At 50.2% G+C, this 17,633-nt stretch overlaps 1 protein-coding gene across 8 annotated transcripts in view; it reads right to left on the bottom strand.

Annotated features, from left to right (window-relative positions):
* IQSEC2 (IQ motif and Sec7 domain ArfGEF 2) overlaps positions 1 to 17,633 on the bottom strand; it is a 78,080-nt gene that overhangs the window by 2,541 nt on the left and 57,906 nt on the right. For 7 of the 8 annotated variants that reach the window (XM_086388682.1, XM_086388683.1, XM_086388689.1 and 4 more), the window contains 12 exons: positions 16,756 to 17,017; positions 15,501 to 15,902; positions 12,203 to 13,098; positions 10,708 to 10,869; positions 9,943 to 10,065; positions 8,816 to 8,982; positions 6,159 to 6,298; positions 5,259 to 5,384; positions 3,394 to 3,493; positions 2,670 to 2,831; positions 902 to 1,075; positions 362 to 411 (listed from right to left, as the gene is read on the bottom strand). In XM_086388682.1, the coding sequence (XP_086244808.1) occupies positions 362 to 411; positions 902 to 1,075; positions 2,670 to 2,831; positions 3,394 to 3,493; positions 5,259 to 5,384; positions 6,159 to 6,298; positions 8,816 to 8,982; positions 9,943 to 10,065; positions 10,708 to 10,869; positions 12,203 to 13,098; positions 15,501 to 15,902; positions 16,756 to 17,017 (2,764 nt within the window). The remainder of the gene's footprint in view (positions 1 to 361; positions 412 to 901; positions 1,076 to 2,669; positions 2,832 to 3,393; positions 3,494 to 5,258; positions 5,385 to 6,158; positions 6,299 to 8,815; positions 8,983 to 9,942; positions 10,066 to 10,707; positions 10,870 to 12,202; positions 13,099 to 15,500; positions 15,903 to 16,755; positions 17,018 to 17,633) is intronic. The other variant, XM_086388690.1, reaches the window with a different exon arrangement.

Below are 17,633 nucleotides of genomic sequence, written 5' to 3'. Positions count from 1 at the left end.
TCCTCATCCCCATTTTGCAGGCAGGGAGCATGTTAGGCCCAGAGAGACAGAGTGACTTGGTCAGGCTCAAAGAGCAGGACTTGGAAGTAAGAGCTTCTCTCGGCCCAACTCCAAGAGCATCACTACTTGGAGTCGGCCATGGGGTTGAGAGGGGGCTCGGGAGAGTGGAAGACAGACTGAGAGACAGGCAGAGTGAGGACAGACAGAGTTGAGGACAGATTGAGAGAGTGGTTGGCTGGGAGAGGCAGCCGCAGGGTTCCCGGCAGGGAAGAGGGGGAAGCAACAGGTCCCCTCCTCCTCTGGGGCGCCAGGGTGGCAGGGCAGGGCTCATGCAGAGAGTGGGGCAGGAGCTGGCACTTACTTCGATGGTGCTGTCCAGCGATCCCACGCTGTTACGCCGCCCCCGCTTCCCTGCGCCCACAAGCAAGGAGCCCAGCGTCAGAGCAGCAACCCCTCCTCCCCACCCGGCTGGGCTCCAGAGCTGGGCACCAGGTCTGGGCCCCTCCCAGGGACAGACACCCCTATTCCCTTTCCCCCGTTGGAGAGGGGGAGGTCGGGAGGAGGAGAGGTAGAGAAGGAGGAGCGAGAGGAGGAAAAGATGGAGGAGGAGGAGGAAAGGTGGTGCCTGAGAGACAGAAGAGGAAAGAGAGGAGAGGTGGAGCAGTGAAAGAGAGGGGCTGAGACTGTGGCCCCATTTGCACTCCCTGGCCCAAACCCTGGGCTCCGCCTGTGCTGACCCAGCTCCCAGGTCCCCTGTGGCATGGCACCTAGGATTCTGGATGAAGGCAAGATGCGTGCACGTGTGGTGAGTGCAAGGAAGGCTGGCAGTCAGTGACAGGAAGCGAAGAGGACACCCAGTCCCACGGCTCCCCAGCCAGGGGAGGGGCCCCGGGAGACTTGCCTGCATCTGAGAGGTCTCGCAGAGAACTGCTGAGTGCACCCCGTTTGAGCCCATCGCCTGCCCCATAAGTGTCCTCTAGGCTGCTTCGGGCCAGTGTGCCGTTCACCGAGTCCTTGGCCCCTCCGGGCTGTGAGGTGTTAGGCCGCATCATACCTTTCTGCTTTTCTAGCTCCGCTGGGTGGCGGTGGGGGAGACAGGGAGCAAAGGTCAGGGACAGGAGTGAGAGGCCACCTGACTGACCCCAGCCCTCTGTGGGTCTTCCCCTTCCTCACCTGCTCTGTCCTCAGGCCTCCTGCTTCGCCCCGTGGACAGCTGTACCTCAGCTACATCTCCTAAGTGCTGCAGCGCCCAGCCCATCTCACACCATCTCCTCTGGTTCAGTCTTCCCTTGTCCCTCTCAGCGCCTGCTCCTCTGGCTCCTCTCCGCTTGCTTCTCCCTCCCCTGTCTGGTCTCCCAAACCACCCCTTCCTTTCAAAACAGAGCTTTACAGTGGCTGCTTTGTTCCCAGGAGGGGCAGGAAGGCCCTTCGAGCCTATGGCAAAGGGCACTCATTCCAGAGCCCGCTCCATTCTCAGATACCTTTGCTCCAGAGCAGAGGGCTCCTGGAAGGACAGGAGTAGGAAACTAACGGAAATCAAATTCTCTATTATGTGCCAGCCATGTGCTGGGTGCTATGCTTACTCAATCTCTCTCAATCCTTATACCAGTTCAGAGGTACGTATTAGCAGCCAGTTTCCAGAGGAAGAAACCGAGAACCCGAGAAGTCACAGAGCTTGCCCAGGGCAAGTCTGGAAGTGGGGTTGCTGACATTCTGGAAGCAGGTCTGCCTGAGTCGAGTCCATGTTCTCCGGCCTTACACTCCCGCCTCCCTGTGGAGGTCACGGAGGCTTCTGTCGATCACCCATCCCTCCTCCTGGCATGCTCACCCTCTCTCTGAATGTCCCTAGGGTCTAAAGGATCTGGTGAGCTGAATGAATGACCTTGCCTTGCTGAAGAGCACAGAAGACCCCAGAACTGTGAAGGCCTCACTGAGGAGCTGTCCACCACATCTCTCTCTGTCTCTCTGTCTGTCTATCTGCCTGCCTTTCTCGTTAACACCATATTACTTAACCTGGAGAAAAGAACTTAGAGGACATTGGGAGGAATGAGATACAATCACTATTTTCTATTATATATGATCAGAATGACTTGATGTGGCCCCTGAAGGCCAAGAGGATGGGTCATCAGGACTCAGTTCAGGAACGAGAATGTGGGGAGAGGAAAGGAGAGGCTGGGAAGGGGAGTAACATCAGTTGGACACTAACGACGTTCAACACTCATGTCCTGTGAACATGTAGGACACATCCTCCACCTTATTTCATTGAATCTTCACAACTCTGTGAAGATTTCACCACCCCAATTTCATGTATGAAGAAACTGAGGCTCAGAGAGTCAGGTACCTCTCCCCAGTTTACCCAGATAATAAGTAGCATACCTGGCATCTGAAACTAGAGTCCTACCTCCAATACCCTGCTTCTTCTCCCTGCTCCCTTTCAACAGAAGGAAGTGCTGGCTCATAATTAGGGCTTGAAATAATAACGAGGTTGAGAGGTAATGAGCCTCTTGTCACTGAAGGTATTCAATCAGAGGCTGAAGGGTTCCTGGAATGAGGGTAGGAAGTTTGGACAAGCTAACCCCCAACTCTGAGTTTCTCAGAGGACAGGATTCTTAGTGTCTGCAAGGCACTGTATTAGGAGTCGGGGAAGGAGATGTGGCTGGGTTACTCACACTCCACACGGTATTTCTCCATCTCCTGCACCTCAGCGATGGATTCTCGGAGGTCAGATGTGAAGCGCAGCCGATCCTGGAGGCTGGGGGCATTGAAGATGATGAGGACTTTGCGCTCCCCACCAGGTACTGCAGACAGCAACTTGATCCCAAACTGGTAATCTGTGGGGAAGGGGAAGGTCAGGCACCTCTGTCTGAGGCAAGGTGGCTCATATGTGAAATAACTTTTCTCATGTCCATCTCTGACCCCGCCTCTTCTCTGCATGAGCATCGTCAGCGGGCCCCCTTTGCTCCAAAGCCCCCAGACTCCTGGTAGTCATGGTACTCCCTATGCCTCAGGACGGAAAGGCAGGCTGAACTCCGGCTATTCTCTAGAACCCTTTCCTTCACCCCTCTGGCTCTACTCACATTGCTTCTGCTGCCCAGAAGCCACCCATCAAAGCTCCTCTGGCTTAGTCCTTCAATGCGTGGCGTGATCACCATCACTTAAGCCCATCAGAAAACATACATGCTGCAGTTCTCCGCAAGATTATGAGCTCCCAGGGCACAGACCCAAGTCATACTCCACCCTGACCTGCCTTCCATCCTGGGACCAAGGAGGTGCTTTGGAGACCTCAGACCTGTTGTAAAGGAGTCCCAAAACTGGAGGCTGGTGTGGAGGAAGGATGAGCATGAGGGCCATGGCAAAGACTCTTGGGATGTTGGGATCCAAGAAGGGACTCACATGAATTCTGGAAGAGCTGCATGTGCATTTCCACGAGGGGAAAGGACTGACGGAAACTGTATGTCACCAAGATCTTCTTCTTCTGGAAAATTTTGGTGACCTTTGGCAGGGGTAGGAAAAAGACAAGAGGCAGGGTTTGGGGTGGGGAATTTCCCATGGCATCTATTGCTTGTTACTGCCTACCCCATACCCCCCATACCACCACTAACAGACATATACACACAAACACACATACCCACAAGTTGGGGAGAACTGAAGCTTGGTGGAGCAGAACAGGAGAGACGGGAGAGAAATGCAAGTTCCTGATATAATGATGATGCGCAACAGGCATTCACGATTTTTATAGGAACTAACTGAATGCTGCTCCCCCCAGGAAGCCTCTTTTAATACCGCACATAGAGTCCCCCTCCCACCATTTTCTGAGCTTCTAGAGTGCTGGTTCAGTGCCTTTCACCATTAGGCTTGAGGAAAGTGCTATGAGTGTGTGATTGCTGGACTGGAAACACCAAGAGGAGTCTGGTTCTTGTCTATCTTGCCCACCTGGGCCAGACCCAGCGCACATTGGAAATCTTCAATAAACCAATGTGTAGAGTTAATGAGTCTTCTTCTCAACAACCCAAGGTCTTTATCAAGTACTCGGGTGTTCTAGACTCAGCTAACATGAGTTGGAAACATCTCAGACCATCTGCAAGTGGCATTTAAAAGCACATTATTTGATTTCAGGATGGTTACGGTACACGCTTATGCAAAGCATCTTTTTAGCCCTTTGGATTGTGAGAGAACAAGGACTGAGTCTCCCTCATCTCTGGGAACCCAGTGCCTAGTATGGGGCTGGGCACCCACAGTGCACGATGGATGGTGAAACATTTACTCAATACCCATGTGGGCGAACCCCTCCTCTGGGTTAGGCTAGTCCACATCTGACGTGTTATTTCACCCCCATGACAACCCTGAGCTGGGGATTAGCTCCACTTCACAGAAGAGGAAATAAAAGCTCAGAGAGGGCACTGGAGGAGCTTCATCTAAAGTAGCAATTCTCAACTAGAGGTGACTTTGCCCCCTAGAGGACATTTTTAGTTTGAGTGCTACTGCTATCTAGGAGGTAGAAACCAGGGGTGCCGCTAAATATGCTACAATGCACAGGACAGCTCTCACAACAGAGTATCCCACATCCGCCCCAGATGTCAATAGTTCCGAGGCTGAGAGACCTGCTCTAAAGGACAGAACATCAAGGGAGGACAGGTCACTGTCCTCAAATCCCTGAGCAGCTGTCTAAGAGCAGCTCTCTGGGATCCCAAGGGTTGAGTCAAGATTATTGGAGGAAACTCATTGGGAGACAGATTCTAGCAGTCAGAGCTGTCCGAACAGAAAACTGGCTCCCTTAGAGGAAGGCAGCCTTCTGTGCTGCACTCATGCAAGCAGAGGACCATGCGGGAATCTGGCTCTTGCCTGGGATAAGAGGTTGGGCAGGACCCTGAACTTCCCTTCCCATCTGCAGAGTCCTAAGAGTCCCAGTTCTAAAAGACATATGTCTACACTGGTGATGAGCTCGGTTTTAAGAATTACTTCAAGCATCCCAACCACCAACCTACTGGGCTATTAAGGTGGGCATGGACTTTTTATACCACTTCCCAGATTGTAAGCCTGTTATCTGCCCTGGTCCTCACCTTTTCTGTCCGCCTGTGGCTGTCACTACCTCCAAATGGATCCTCCAAATGGTGAAGTAAAGGAGGGGCAGAGGCACCCAGATCACATGGCAGAGCTACTTACCCACCATGCCTCCACCCACCAATGTTAATGGTTTACACCCCACCCAGAGTCCAAGCTCACCACTTCCCTCCTTCTCCTCCCCTCAATGTGCATACCACAAGGAGATCGTTGAAGAGGAAGACCTCCCGCTGGTGCAACCCTAGCCTCTGTGGGCGGTTTGGATCTGGCACCTCATAGAGCTGGCAGCAGCAAACCAGTCGACGGTGAGGAAGAGATAGGACCTAGATAGGCATGAAGAAATAGGTGTGCGCAAGGCCAGCCCACCAGCTTCAGGCATCTTAACATTAACTGCAAGAGTAAGTTCACTTCTGGTATATATCACTGTCACTCTGATACAAGGAATCTAAGCAACTAAGCCTAGGCTTATCTTTGTCCCTGCAGCTCCCTCTGTCTGGAATGCTTTCCTTGCTCAGCTCCCTATGGCCACATTCTACCATTCCTCCAAACCCCAGTTCCAGTGTTCCCTTTTCTAAAAAGCCATTCCTAATCTCACTGGGCTGAAAATGACCTCTCCCTCCCATGTGCTGCCCCTAAATTAACCTAACTATAAGGTGGAGGTATTGAGTTTTTGTCTGACACCTCCCCACCCTGGTCTGTGCTTCCAAGGACAGAGACCATAATTTATTCGTACCTGTGTCCCCAGTGCCAACTGAAATGCTAGGCTCAGTGGAAAGGCATCTGTAAGTGTTTGTTGACTAAAAGACTAGAGTGTGTTTGTGGCTTCGGTCATCAGCTAACTATTATCTTGACTGCTCACTTGGGTGGACCAGCCAAACCAGAGGTGAGAAGCATGTTAATATTTACACAGCATCCACGATGTGCCTTGCCATGCGCCAGATCCATTCCCACAGAGCATCCCACTCAAGCTGCCCCACCACTCCTGAGGAATGCATCACCACCCACTCCATTCGGCAGTTGAGGGGAGCCTGGGGCTCAGAGGGGCATGGACTCACCTCCCCAACCTTGTTCCTTCTTCAGCCTCCCAAGGCGCTTACCGGTTTCTTGCCTACAATCATGCGCTCCACAGCCTGCACTTGGGACACGTGGTCATCGTTGGTCCGCAGTTCGCGTCCCTGGATGCGCTGGTAAATGCCCACTAGGAGGTCTCGGGGGATGTCTTCACCATTGTCAACCCCTGGTGGAGGGAATACATAGGAATATATAGTATACATGTGGGGAATGGGTGGCAGGGATTCTCCACAACCCTCCACACCCAGGTGTGGGCCATAACGATGGCCAGGACTGGAGGGAACAGCCGCCCTTGGCCCCTTGGCCAGGATCAGGCCAGGAGAGTCAGTTGCTTTCTTCCCCAGGACAGGAATTTTGTCTAACAACTCAGAGAACAGTGTGATTAAAACAATGACACTTTTTTTGGGCCTTTCTAATTAACAAAAATAATGTTAAATGATAATATCCAGTGTTAGGAAGAGTTCAGGGAAGCAGGCATATGTACTAACATGACTGTTTTGGAAGGTAATTTGGCAAGCCTAACTATTCAGTGATTCCTCTTCTAGGAACCCACTGTAAGGAATTACTCAGAAATATGTGCAAAGATATATGTATAAGTACAGCTTATGATAAAATTTTCAAACAATCTAAGTTCTAACAGCCAAGGAATACTGAAGTAAAACTGAATATATCCATTTCATAAAATAATTTATAGCTGTTAAAAATTTGATATTTATTTTAAAAAATCATAAGAAAATTCCTATAGCAAGTGAAAAAAAAAGCAAGATAATAAATTGCTTGTACAACCTGATCTTAACTGTATAGTTATACTTGTTGCTGTTGTTTAGTCACTAAGTCAAATAAATGGAGAGATATTCCATTTTCATGAATTGTTGTTGCTGTTACTGTTTATTCTCTAAGTTGTGTCTCATTCTTTCACAACCCCATGGACTGTAGCCCACCAGGTTCCTCTGTCCGTGGGGTTCTCCAGGCAAGAATACTGGAGTGTGTTGCCAGTTCCTTCTCCAGATGATCTTCCCAACTCAGTGATCAAACCCGCATCTCCTGCATTACAGGCAGATTCTTTCCCACTGAGCCACTGGGGGAGCCCATAGTTACATGTGCATAGGAAAAAAAGACTACAATACACCAAAATATCAACCATGGTTGACTCTAGGGGACAGAATTTTGGATGGTTAAAATTTTTAATAACGTCTATATTTCTAAAATTTTTGGAATGAACAGGAATTCATTTCATTTGCTTATTTATTTAATAATTTGAGGGTAAAGATATACACATATACAATATATGTGTATTGTACAATATATGTACATATATAAATATATACATTGTACACATACAATATATGTACATACATAATATATACATTGTACATATACAATATATATGTACACATATAAAATATGTACATGTGTGTATATGTATACACATGTACATATACACACATATATACATACACACAGACAAGGAGGGGAGAGGGAGAATGGATGAAATGAGTGAACGAACGAATGAATGACTAATGGCAGGCTCCTGGGAGAGAGCTCCAGATGGCCTCTGGTCTGTCTTACTCCTTCCTTTGAAGTCTACCATCCTTCTGATTGTCTGCTGAGCAAAACCCACTCACTCCTCTAACAAAAACCTTCTGCTAAAGAAAATGTTTTCTCCTTAGGAAATGCCAAGCCTCCTCCTTGGACACCAGGTACTAAAAGAACAGCCTTCATCACGCCGCCTTTTTACCTCAGGAGTCAGACAGCTTAAAAGCCCAATGATGCAAACCCCTGACAGTCAGCAAATCTGTCTTGTCTGTTTGTTTTTCCTCAATTATACTTCCCTCTTTCGTTTCTGTTTAAATAATCCTAACATCTGTGCCATTTCTAGTAGGCTGCTCTTTGGTGAGAGGCAGGGCTTGACATCAATACAATAAACCAAGAAAAAAGTCAAGGGGACACCTTTCATCTGGCACGTCAAGGCCCCTGGAAACTGGTTCTAACTGACCTTCCTAACTAGATTGTCTGCCTCCTCTCGATTGTTCTCCAAACAACTTTTTTTTCCTACCTCTGTGCCTTTGTTATTCTTACTGCTAGGTAAGCCTCCTCTTCCCTGAGCTCTAAATATACTTTTGGCCTGTCTGACATCACAGTTCGTTTCCTGTCTTGTGCTGGGTATCTGGTACTACAAGTCAGTCTCTCGCGCACAAACTAGGAGCCCTCTTGGGGCAGGGACTGTGGCAGATGCCTCTCCATGGTCCTTAGCACCTATCATAGGGACTGGCACACATGAGGCACTCAGTGTCAACTGCCTGGCTGGCTGATTGATGAATGAATAAATGAATGCTGAGTGGAGGAAAGGGCACCTAAAATAAATAAGTCTTTATGGGCAAACAAGGGAGGGAAACGGAGTGATGAGTGAATTAGTGTAAGTTCCATAAAAGTCATGGATTTTACCTCCCGTTCAGGATCTCCTGTTTAGTCAATATTCAGTGTGAGAATGAATGTTCAGACAAATGACCATTTGAGTGATTTAATAAGTAAATGCTGTGGGAACATCTAGCCTTGGCAGAAAGTGAGGTTAAATTTTCAGGGAGCAGATGTGATCTCCCTCTTATTCCCACCCCCGCCACCTGGCCCACTTTCCTTTCCCAGGTGAAAGACAAGAAAAGCTGATGGGAAGCTCTGGGGTCACCTCTCAGGTTCTTGATGAAGTCATCTAGTTTCATCTTGCGTTCAGCCTTGACGCTGGGACTGTACATGTCAGTATTGAGGAGGATGATGGCAAAAGCAAGGATGAAAATGGTGTCTGGATTCCGGAACTGGCGCACGAGGGCTGGGTTACACACACAGTACCGCTGGCTGCAGGGCAGGAGGGGTCAAGACCAGGGTCAGGCACCAGTAATCTCCACCTACCCACCATCCTCCCATCTGGCACCACCAATTCTCTCCTCCAAGACATATTCCCAAACCCTTTGGGTCTCTCCTCTTTCTTCAGACTTTCCTCAAGATTAGCATGTAAAAATCACAACCTTTCATGGAGCTTTGCCAGGGGATTTATGTATGTCATCTCCTATAATCCCATTATAGTTTTGCAGCCCCATTTTACAGATGAAGTGACTGAAGCCCAAAGTGGCCTTCAGTGTTTAGGATAAAAGAGTTGATAAACGGTGAAACCAGGGTGAAAATCCAGATCTTTCTGACTACAAAGCAAATCCTCCCATGTCAGAAAACAAGTTCCCAGTATTTCTATTTCTCTTCTAAATACCCCAAAGTGGTGGAGTCAGGGCTTATAACCAGGTCTTATGCCTGATCCCTGCAGCATTCATGGAGGAAGATAATAGTTAAGAGCATGGGTCATGGACTCAGACACACGAGCTGAAATTCTGGTTCCACTGCTTATTCACCATATGACTCTGGGCAAGTTACTCAGCCTCTCTAAACTTCTGATTTCTCATCTGCAAAATGAGAATAATAAGAGAAGCACCTACCCCACCAGGTTGTTGGGAATATTCACTGAAATAATCATGTAAAGTGTCCAGCTCAGTAACCCAATCAATACCTGATGAGTATGGTATCGGCTTAGGGAACATGAGTTGTTGCTGATGCTGTTGTCACTTATTAGAGGCCCATGTCCCAGATGCTAAGCTGGATACTTTAGGCACATTACCTCTGATCATCCAACTGCCTTGCAATATAGGATTTATAATTTCCAATTTCTAGTTCAGAAAGTATGAGGCTCAGAGAAATGACTCATAGACCCATCCTACACTGCCCCCCAAAGCAGAGAAAGGCAGCTTTAGTACTGGGAAGTGGGCACACCTGAAGGCTTCGATGAGTCGTTCCACTTTCTGGGCCTCACCCTGAACCCGGATGTGGGATTGGAACTTCCGGAGCGCGTCATCCAAATCCATGGAGGAGAAGTCCATTTCATCCACCACACAGCTGAGGAGCAGAGAAGGGGGTGTGGCACTCTCAATTCCTCTGCAAAGAACCTCTGACCCACCCTGACCTGCTCCAATGAACCAAATCCCCCACTGATAGACTTCCAAAATCTGAACCTGTGGCCCAAGCAAGTACTTCTGAGGATGAAAGTGGAAGTCGCTCAGTCGTGTCTGACTCTTTGCGACCCCATGGAGTATACATACATGGAATTCTCCAGGCCAGAATATTGGAGTGGGTAGCTGTCCCCTTCTCCAGGGGATCTTCCCAACCCAAGGATCGAACCCAGGTCTCCCACACTGCAGGCAGATTCTTTACCAGCTGAGCCACCAGGGAAGCCCAAATGAGGATAGAATGTTTGAAATGGAACCCATCTCAGAAAATCCAGGCAAGACACATGGTTGCTAAGGGTCTGTTCCATCAACCCACTGATATCAGGGATGGGAAAACTGAGGCTCAAAGCAGGTCTTGCCTGGGGCCACCCAGAAGATGTTAGGACTAACACCAAGAGAGATCAGATCTCTTTAGGGCGGAGAGGTATGGGAGCAGGAAGGTCTATTCATCCTGTTTTGCAAAGTTTATCCCCCTCCTGCCCTCCTTTTCCAGGAACCCCTGGCCTAGTCTGTCCCAGCCTGGGGTCCTCACTCCAACACGTCTCTGTTGAACTGCTTCTGCCGGTTCCCTAGGAATTCCCCTATCATCTGCCGGCTCAGGCCTTTCCGTTCCAGGATGAAGTGAGCCACTCCCACCGGCGTGTCTGACAGGAAGCCCCGCTCAATCAGATACTGGATACCCTTCTCTGGCTTCCTGCAGAAAGAGGGGAGAAAGATGAGATGACAATCCTCCTGGAACTCTGCCCCCTGCCCTATATCTTGAACTAATTTTGGGCCCAACCATGGCCTCAGGGAGCCAAGAAGGTCCACTCCCTTCTGTGGTCCACTCACTTCATGGTACACTTAAGAAAACTGAGGCCCAAGGGAAAGAAGCCACTTTCCCATTTCACAGAGCTTCAGAAATTCCAAGGTATCTTCAACTCAACTTCCTCCTTCACTGGAGCCACATTCCAGTTGAAAGAAAATTAAGATCTGATGAGAGCCTGTTCTGTGCCAGGAGCTTTGGTATTCTCCATAGGCACTGAGGAGTCCTGGGAGAAGGCCTGAGCTCCAGGTTAAGTCCTTCTCTTCGAGTCACAGACCCTCGGAGTAGGAAAGTAGTAAAAAGATTACTTTTTCCACATCCCACTCAGGAGGCACCACCAAGCCTCTGAGTGTTTCTATAGATCAGTTGCTCCCTACTTTCCATATCTGGGTCTGAGCTATCCCATATTCAGAATCCCAGAGCCTTAGGGCCTCATGAGGCTAGAATTTGGGAGACTTTGGCGCCACAGATGGAGTCTCAGATCCATTACTTACCATGCATGAATTGGAACAATTCCCTTTAGTTCTCCAAGCCTCAGTTCCTTCTCTATAAAATAGGGACACAACTACCCACTTTGCTGAGTTATCATGAGAACTAAATACAGATGGCCATGTCTAATAGGCTATAAAGATGTAAGGCATTTGTTTTCTAATCAAATGTCACACTCGTATTCCACTGCTAAGCACCTGGCACAAGACCAGGTACCTAGAAAGAACTCAGTCCTGGTCACTGACTAGTCCAGCACAGCACCCTGCCCCCAACACCTCAAACATCCATAGACTGCTAGTTAGTTGGTAGAAACACTGAAGCCCAAGGAAGGGACACACCTTGCTCAGGGCTACCCAGTGAGTCTGGCCCAAGTCTCCTGTTTCTGAGAGCAGGGTTCTTCATATACAACATCGGCTAGCCTAACCAAAAAGGGAAGGTGGGAGACCCAAGGTTCAGAAGCCATTCTATAGAGAGAGAACTAGGGCCAGAGAGGAAAGCATCTCACCCAAGACGACACAGTCAGAAGCAGAACCAGGACCACAACTGCCTCTCATGGGTGTGGGGGCAACTTTCCATTCTTGTCACCCTATTGCCCATTGTATTCCCTGAACAGCTAGAGAGAAACACCATCCACAAAGTGGAAGGATGGCGGCAGCAGGATCACCGCCTCCAGGAGTCCAAGTGCCTGCAGCAGGGTCGGTAGGGGCGACAAGGTGGGAATGGGAACACGTACTTATTGAACAAGTTGAGGCCAATTCGGTAGTGCCGCCTCTGCACCACATCGTTGTTGAAGGCTGGCGAGTCCCAGCTGTGCCTGGTCTCCCGCTGGTAGGTCTGCTTGCACAGGCCGGTGGCTGGAGGCTCCCTCAGGCTGTCCCGCGAAGAGGAGCCAGAGCTGCAGTTGATGGTCTCGTTGGAATTGCTGGAGCTCTCAAGGCTCTCGTTATCTCCACCATCAGAGTTCTCGCCTGCTGCCTCGCACTTCCCCAACCTCCGACCCCCAGCCACACCACTGGGCCCAGTGCCACTGTTGGGGGCTGGTGGTAGGGGCCCTGGCGGGGCTGGGGCTGGGCCCTCCGGGGCTGGGTAGTGGCGGTGTGGGATTGGGGCCCTGCCTGGTGGCCCCTTGTGCTTCAGGGTCCCATGGGGGCTGCAGCCATCAGCCTCATACACGAGCTGACGGTGGACAGAGCCGCGATCTGAGCGGTCACTCAGGTCCACGGAGCTGTCACTGGGAGGTTCAATGGTAAGCAGGGGCAGGTGGGCAGCCCGCAGCCGGAAATCCCGACATTCCAAGCACCCAGGACCCCTGCGAGTGCCTTCCTCACGGCTACCATCTTCCCGGGACCCTGCTGGCACTGGTGGAGGAACTGGAGGGAGAGGGGCTGGTGCCCAGAACTCAGGTCTGCCCTGGGCAGGAGGCTCTGTGCTAGGCAGTCGTTCAGGGGATGGTGGGGGAACTGGGTCATCCAAGTAGAGGGGAAGGTCACTGAAGGATGTGGCCGAGCTGTCTTCTTGCTGTTCCTTTGACTCTCGCTTCTCCAGCTGGGCTGACCCTGGTTCCTCAGACATGGGCCCCGATGGGTGGCAGTTCAAGGCCTCGTCAATGGATTCAGCCAGAGACTTTACCTGAGGTGGAGGGGAAGGGGGAGGAGGGGAAAGGAGAAAAAGGAGAGAAAGATGAAGGACAGTGGGATGGTGAAAGGGTGGGAATGAGGGAGGGAGGGAAGGAAAAAGTGGGGGGATCTTCCTGGTGCGGCAGCCAGAAAAGTACTTCCCCTCCCCTACCTCCCAAGATTCTCTGCAGGACATAACTCCCAGGGAGCCATTGTGAGCTCACAGGAGCTGGAACTTATGCCCACAAGTTCCATTCTCAGACATCCCAATACCTTCTTCATGTCCATATAGACCCAAGCCAAATGCCGCCTCCTCACTAATCCCAAGCCACATTCCTGCCTCTGCCTTCCCTTAGGGTAAACCAAAATCCCAGCTGCCTCTGGGCTCCTGGAGCCCTCTGTCTGGTTCTCTCTTAGGAAATCCATGACATTTAGCCTTGAGAATCTGGACCAAAGCTGGCCTCATTCTGGTATCTAGCTTCCCAACTGGTCCCTAATGATCCCCGCCTCCTGCTATTCACACCCTCATGTACCATAGTGTCCCAGGGTTGGTCTGTGGGACCGGCAGCATCTGGCAAATGTGATGGGATGTCACTTCTGAGATTAGGTTAGGAAAGACTGCAGCTTTTATCCTGAGTACTCTCACTCGCTTGTGCTCCCTCTCTCAGATCCTTCACTCTGGGGGAAGCCACACCGTGAGCAGTCCTATAGAGAGGCCCATGTGGTAAGGCCCTGAATCCTCCTGCCAACAGCCAAATGAGTGAGCTTGGAAGCAGACCCATCAGCCCTGGATAAGCCTTTAGAGACTACAGTCCCACCCTATAACTTGATCACAGCCTCATGAGAGACGCTATGCGAGAGCCACCAGTCAAGCCACCCCAAGATTCCTGGCCCTCAGAAACTATATGGGATAATAACTGTTTGTTGTTTAAGCTCAGTCTTTACATTCAGTTTTAAGCTACTAAATTTTGGGATCATTTGATATGCAGCAATAGATACTTCCCCATTAGACTTGAATAGCACTGAGAGGTGGGCCCAGGCCTGGTTCCTCAGTCTCCCCACCAGACTATGAGGCCAGTACTTGAGGGATGGGTCCAGGCTGGGTTTCTCTCTTTTTAGCTCAGCTTGACACACTGATTGACACAGAAGAGATGGTCAATGAAATGTGTCATATGAATGCATAAATGAGTGATTTAGATCTTCCCTTTAACACTTCTTTCCTGTCTTCTACCTGCCTCCTCTCCCAACCCCATCACTAACTCCAGGGAAGCATGACCAAGCTTAGGGCAGGGCCAGATCACAGAGGTTAGAGCAGAATGATTTCTTCTCTTATACACTTTCATTCATTGATTCAACAATTTTTACCAAATATCTTTTTGGTTTTAGGAAGGAAACTAACATGTACTTAGCAAATGCCATATACTAGGTGCTTTCAGATATATTACCGAGTTGAACTCAACCTTCCAAACAGCTCTAAAAAATGGTTTTATCTTCATGTTATTGATCATGTTTCAGTGGAGTTAAACAGTTTGCCCATGGTCACATAGCTGGGAAATGGCAGAACTGGGATTTGCACCTGATCAGCTGTGCTGACACACTCCAAGCCTAGAATGATCTCCCACCACTATCACTGCCGCTTGCATCCCCACCCTTCCCTGCTTTTCCTGATGCAATGCTTATGCAAGCAACACCCTTCTGACTATCTCTAACTTGCTAACTCTTCACTGCCTGCTGAGGCCCAGTTCCAGTGCTGTTTTCTCAAAAAAGCCTGCTCTCATCCTCCCAGAAGAAAATTTCCTCTCCCTCCTCTGGGTTCCCACAGCACTATATGGGATCTCTTCTCAGGGCTCTGAGTGCACTCTTTTAGGAAACAGTCCTGTGCACATGTGCCTGCTATTTCCTGCTCGCTTGGGAAGATCCTTGAGAAAAAGAATCCTGGCCAATTCATCTGTCTCCCCCACAGTGCCCAGCACAGAGCCTGGTCCATGATCGTATGGTATAAGGGAAAGCTTTGGAACCAGACAGAGCTGAGTCCTGATCCAATTTGGAAAAGTCACTTCACCTCTCAGGGTTGTGGAGCCTCAGTTTCCTCCTCTGTAAAACCAGGATAGCACCCCCAGTCTCGAAGGCCATTATGAGGCATATAGAGGACCTGATATAAAGTAGGAGCTGTTAGTTAGGCCTTAATCTGATAGTGGCTCATGTTCCAGAGTGAGAACTTGCATGTTTGAACAATATAATTTTTCTCTTGCCAATCCTTTCTCATTACCCTCACAGTCCCTACTCAGATGCTAGCTATTTGTTGTTATCAAAGCAACAACTTGTTGGGCAACTTCCTTGAAGTACAGGGAAAAGGTTGTAGTAGTAGCCAGAGCGTGGAGATGGAGAGAAAAGGCCCTTTTCAGGGATGCTTACCTGTTTGGAGAAGGAGTCCTCAAGCTCCGTGATGTCGTTAGAAAACTCTCCAGATGTGGTGACGGAGCTTCCCCCACCATCGATGCCCCCTCCGCAGGAGCCGCCATATGGGAGCCCCCGTTCAAGCCGGTGGCTCCGGGCCCCAGCCATGGCACCCTCGTCCAGCGAGGCAGGCTTGCCCTCGAAGTACGCGGGGTTCTGTGCCTTCTCATATTCTTCAAAGGAGAACTGCATCCGCATGTTGGAAAGGATGATGCGGCGGGACATGCGACTCTCTGAAGCTGAGCTGCGGAGCCGCTCAAAGTTCTTGTTCATGCGGTACTGGCGGAAGGCCGTCTGGATGGTCCTGGCGGCCCTGCGGCTCAGGAAGGAGCCCCCATACTTCCTCTCCAGCATTTCCACCTGGCAGGGGAAGGTGGAGGGGAACAAAGTCAGAAACTTACGACAGCCTCCTCATCTCCCTGGGCCTCAGGCATACCACCTACCGAGTCATAGCTAACTGCTTACAGCTGCCTGGATGCACCAGGCTGGGGTCTGGGTGGTGTTCTTACTTTATTATCAGATAGCACATGTCACACGGGACTGAATTGTGGTTTTCTTTCTTTTTTTTTTTTAATTTACAAAAAGTAGATGTTCACTATTTAAAGAGAAAAGAAACAGAGAAGCTAAAACAGGAAAGAAAGGAAGACATCAATTGAAGGCAAGAAGGAGAAAGAAGAGGGAGAAAGAGAGAGGAAGGAAGGGAAAAAAGGGAAGGAGGGAAGGAAGGGAGGAAGGAAAGAAAGTTGCTTCACCTAAATTCCCAACACCTAGGCATAATCACAATTACATTTTGGGATATATCCTTCCAGTTTTTTTACTTCTGTACATAGTATTTTGTGCCCCCCTTTTGGCTAAACAATATCTTGTGTGATACATGTGATATACTGGAAAACAGTGTTCTGAATTTGTCAACTTACATGTGTGCTTCTCCCCTTACACTGAGATTATTGAGGACTTGGTCTTTTATCTACACATCTCCAGTGTCCAGCATGGAGCTCACTAAATGTTTGCTGAGTGAATACAAGACTCAGTGGATGGATGGTGAATGGGTCAGTGAGGTCCCAGTCAGGTGAAGGGTTCCTCTTCCATTCCAGTCTCACCATCCCTCCCTGGACACCACCTTCGAGCACCATATTCCAATCTCTTCCCTGGTCCTCTCACCCCCCCATCCCCACCGGCACCCCCACCCGCGACCAGAGCATTTCTTGGGTACCTTCTTGTCCTGCAGGTCCGTGGAGAGTTCATAGCTGTCAGACAGGGCCTTTGAGCGCTTTATCTCCTCCTCCTCCTGCTTCCTCAGGGCAACACTGGCTGGCTGGAGGCGCGCCCGCTGAGCCCAGGGAAGGCCCACCCCAGCAGGGGGGCCCCCCATGTGGCTGCTGGTGGGGGGAAGCTGGCTCAGCCGGTAGGGGGGTTGGCTCCCAGGACTATCAACCGCTGTGCTCAGGTCACTGCCTGGGGCATCACCCTCCACACTGTGGGGATGAGATAAGATGAGCCAGGATGTGGGAACAGGAGACAGGGCTGCTGGGCCAGACTGAGAGTGGGTGGACCAGATCCCTTCCCACAGCACCATCCTCCCCAGCCTCCTCACAGACACAGAGACCCCAATACTTAAAGGCTAGAGGACAGCCCTACCCCCAAAGTTGTCTTCTTATTCCCCTCACAGTCCTATCCCTTCCCCTTCAGCCCTGTCCCCTCCCCTTCAGCCCTGTCCCCTTACAGCTCCATCCTCAAATGCCCTCTCCCCCCTCACAGACCCCCACCCCTTCACAGCTCCATCCTTTCAGACTCTTTTCCCTCCAGCCAGGTCTTCTCACTGTCTTGTCCCAAGTCCTACTCTACCCTTACAGCCTGGTCCCTTCATGGCCAGGTCCCCTCACAGCTTTATCCTCAGACCCGTTTCCTTCCACTCCTACCCCTCAAGTTCCTTTTTCTAGTCATCTTAGCCCCTAACAGCTCTGTCTCCAAATCCCTCCTCCCCTGAGGGACCAGTTCCCTTATATCCCCACCCCCTCAGACCTCTTCCCCTCCCAGCGGGAGCCCAGCACCATCCCAGATCAGCTCTGTCCCTAGACCTGAGCCTACTCC

The sequence above is a fragment of the Bos grunniens genome, chromosome X (genome assembly GCF_055505025.1).
Source record: "Bos grunniens cultivar Pamir isolate PY7600 chromosome X, Bosgru_T2T1.0, whole genome shotgun sequence".
NCBI lineage: Eukaryota > Metazoa > Chordata > Mammalia > Artiodactyla > Bovidae > Bos > Bos grunniens.
Note: the sequence above shows the minus strand (reverse complement) of the source record. Positions and strands in the feature narration are given on the sequence as shown.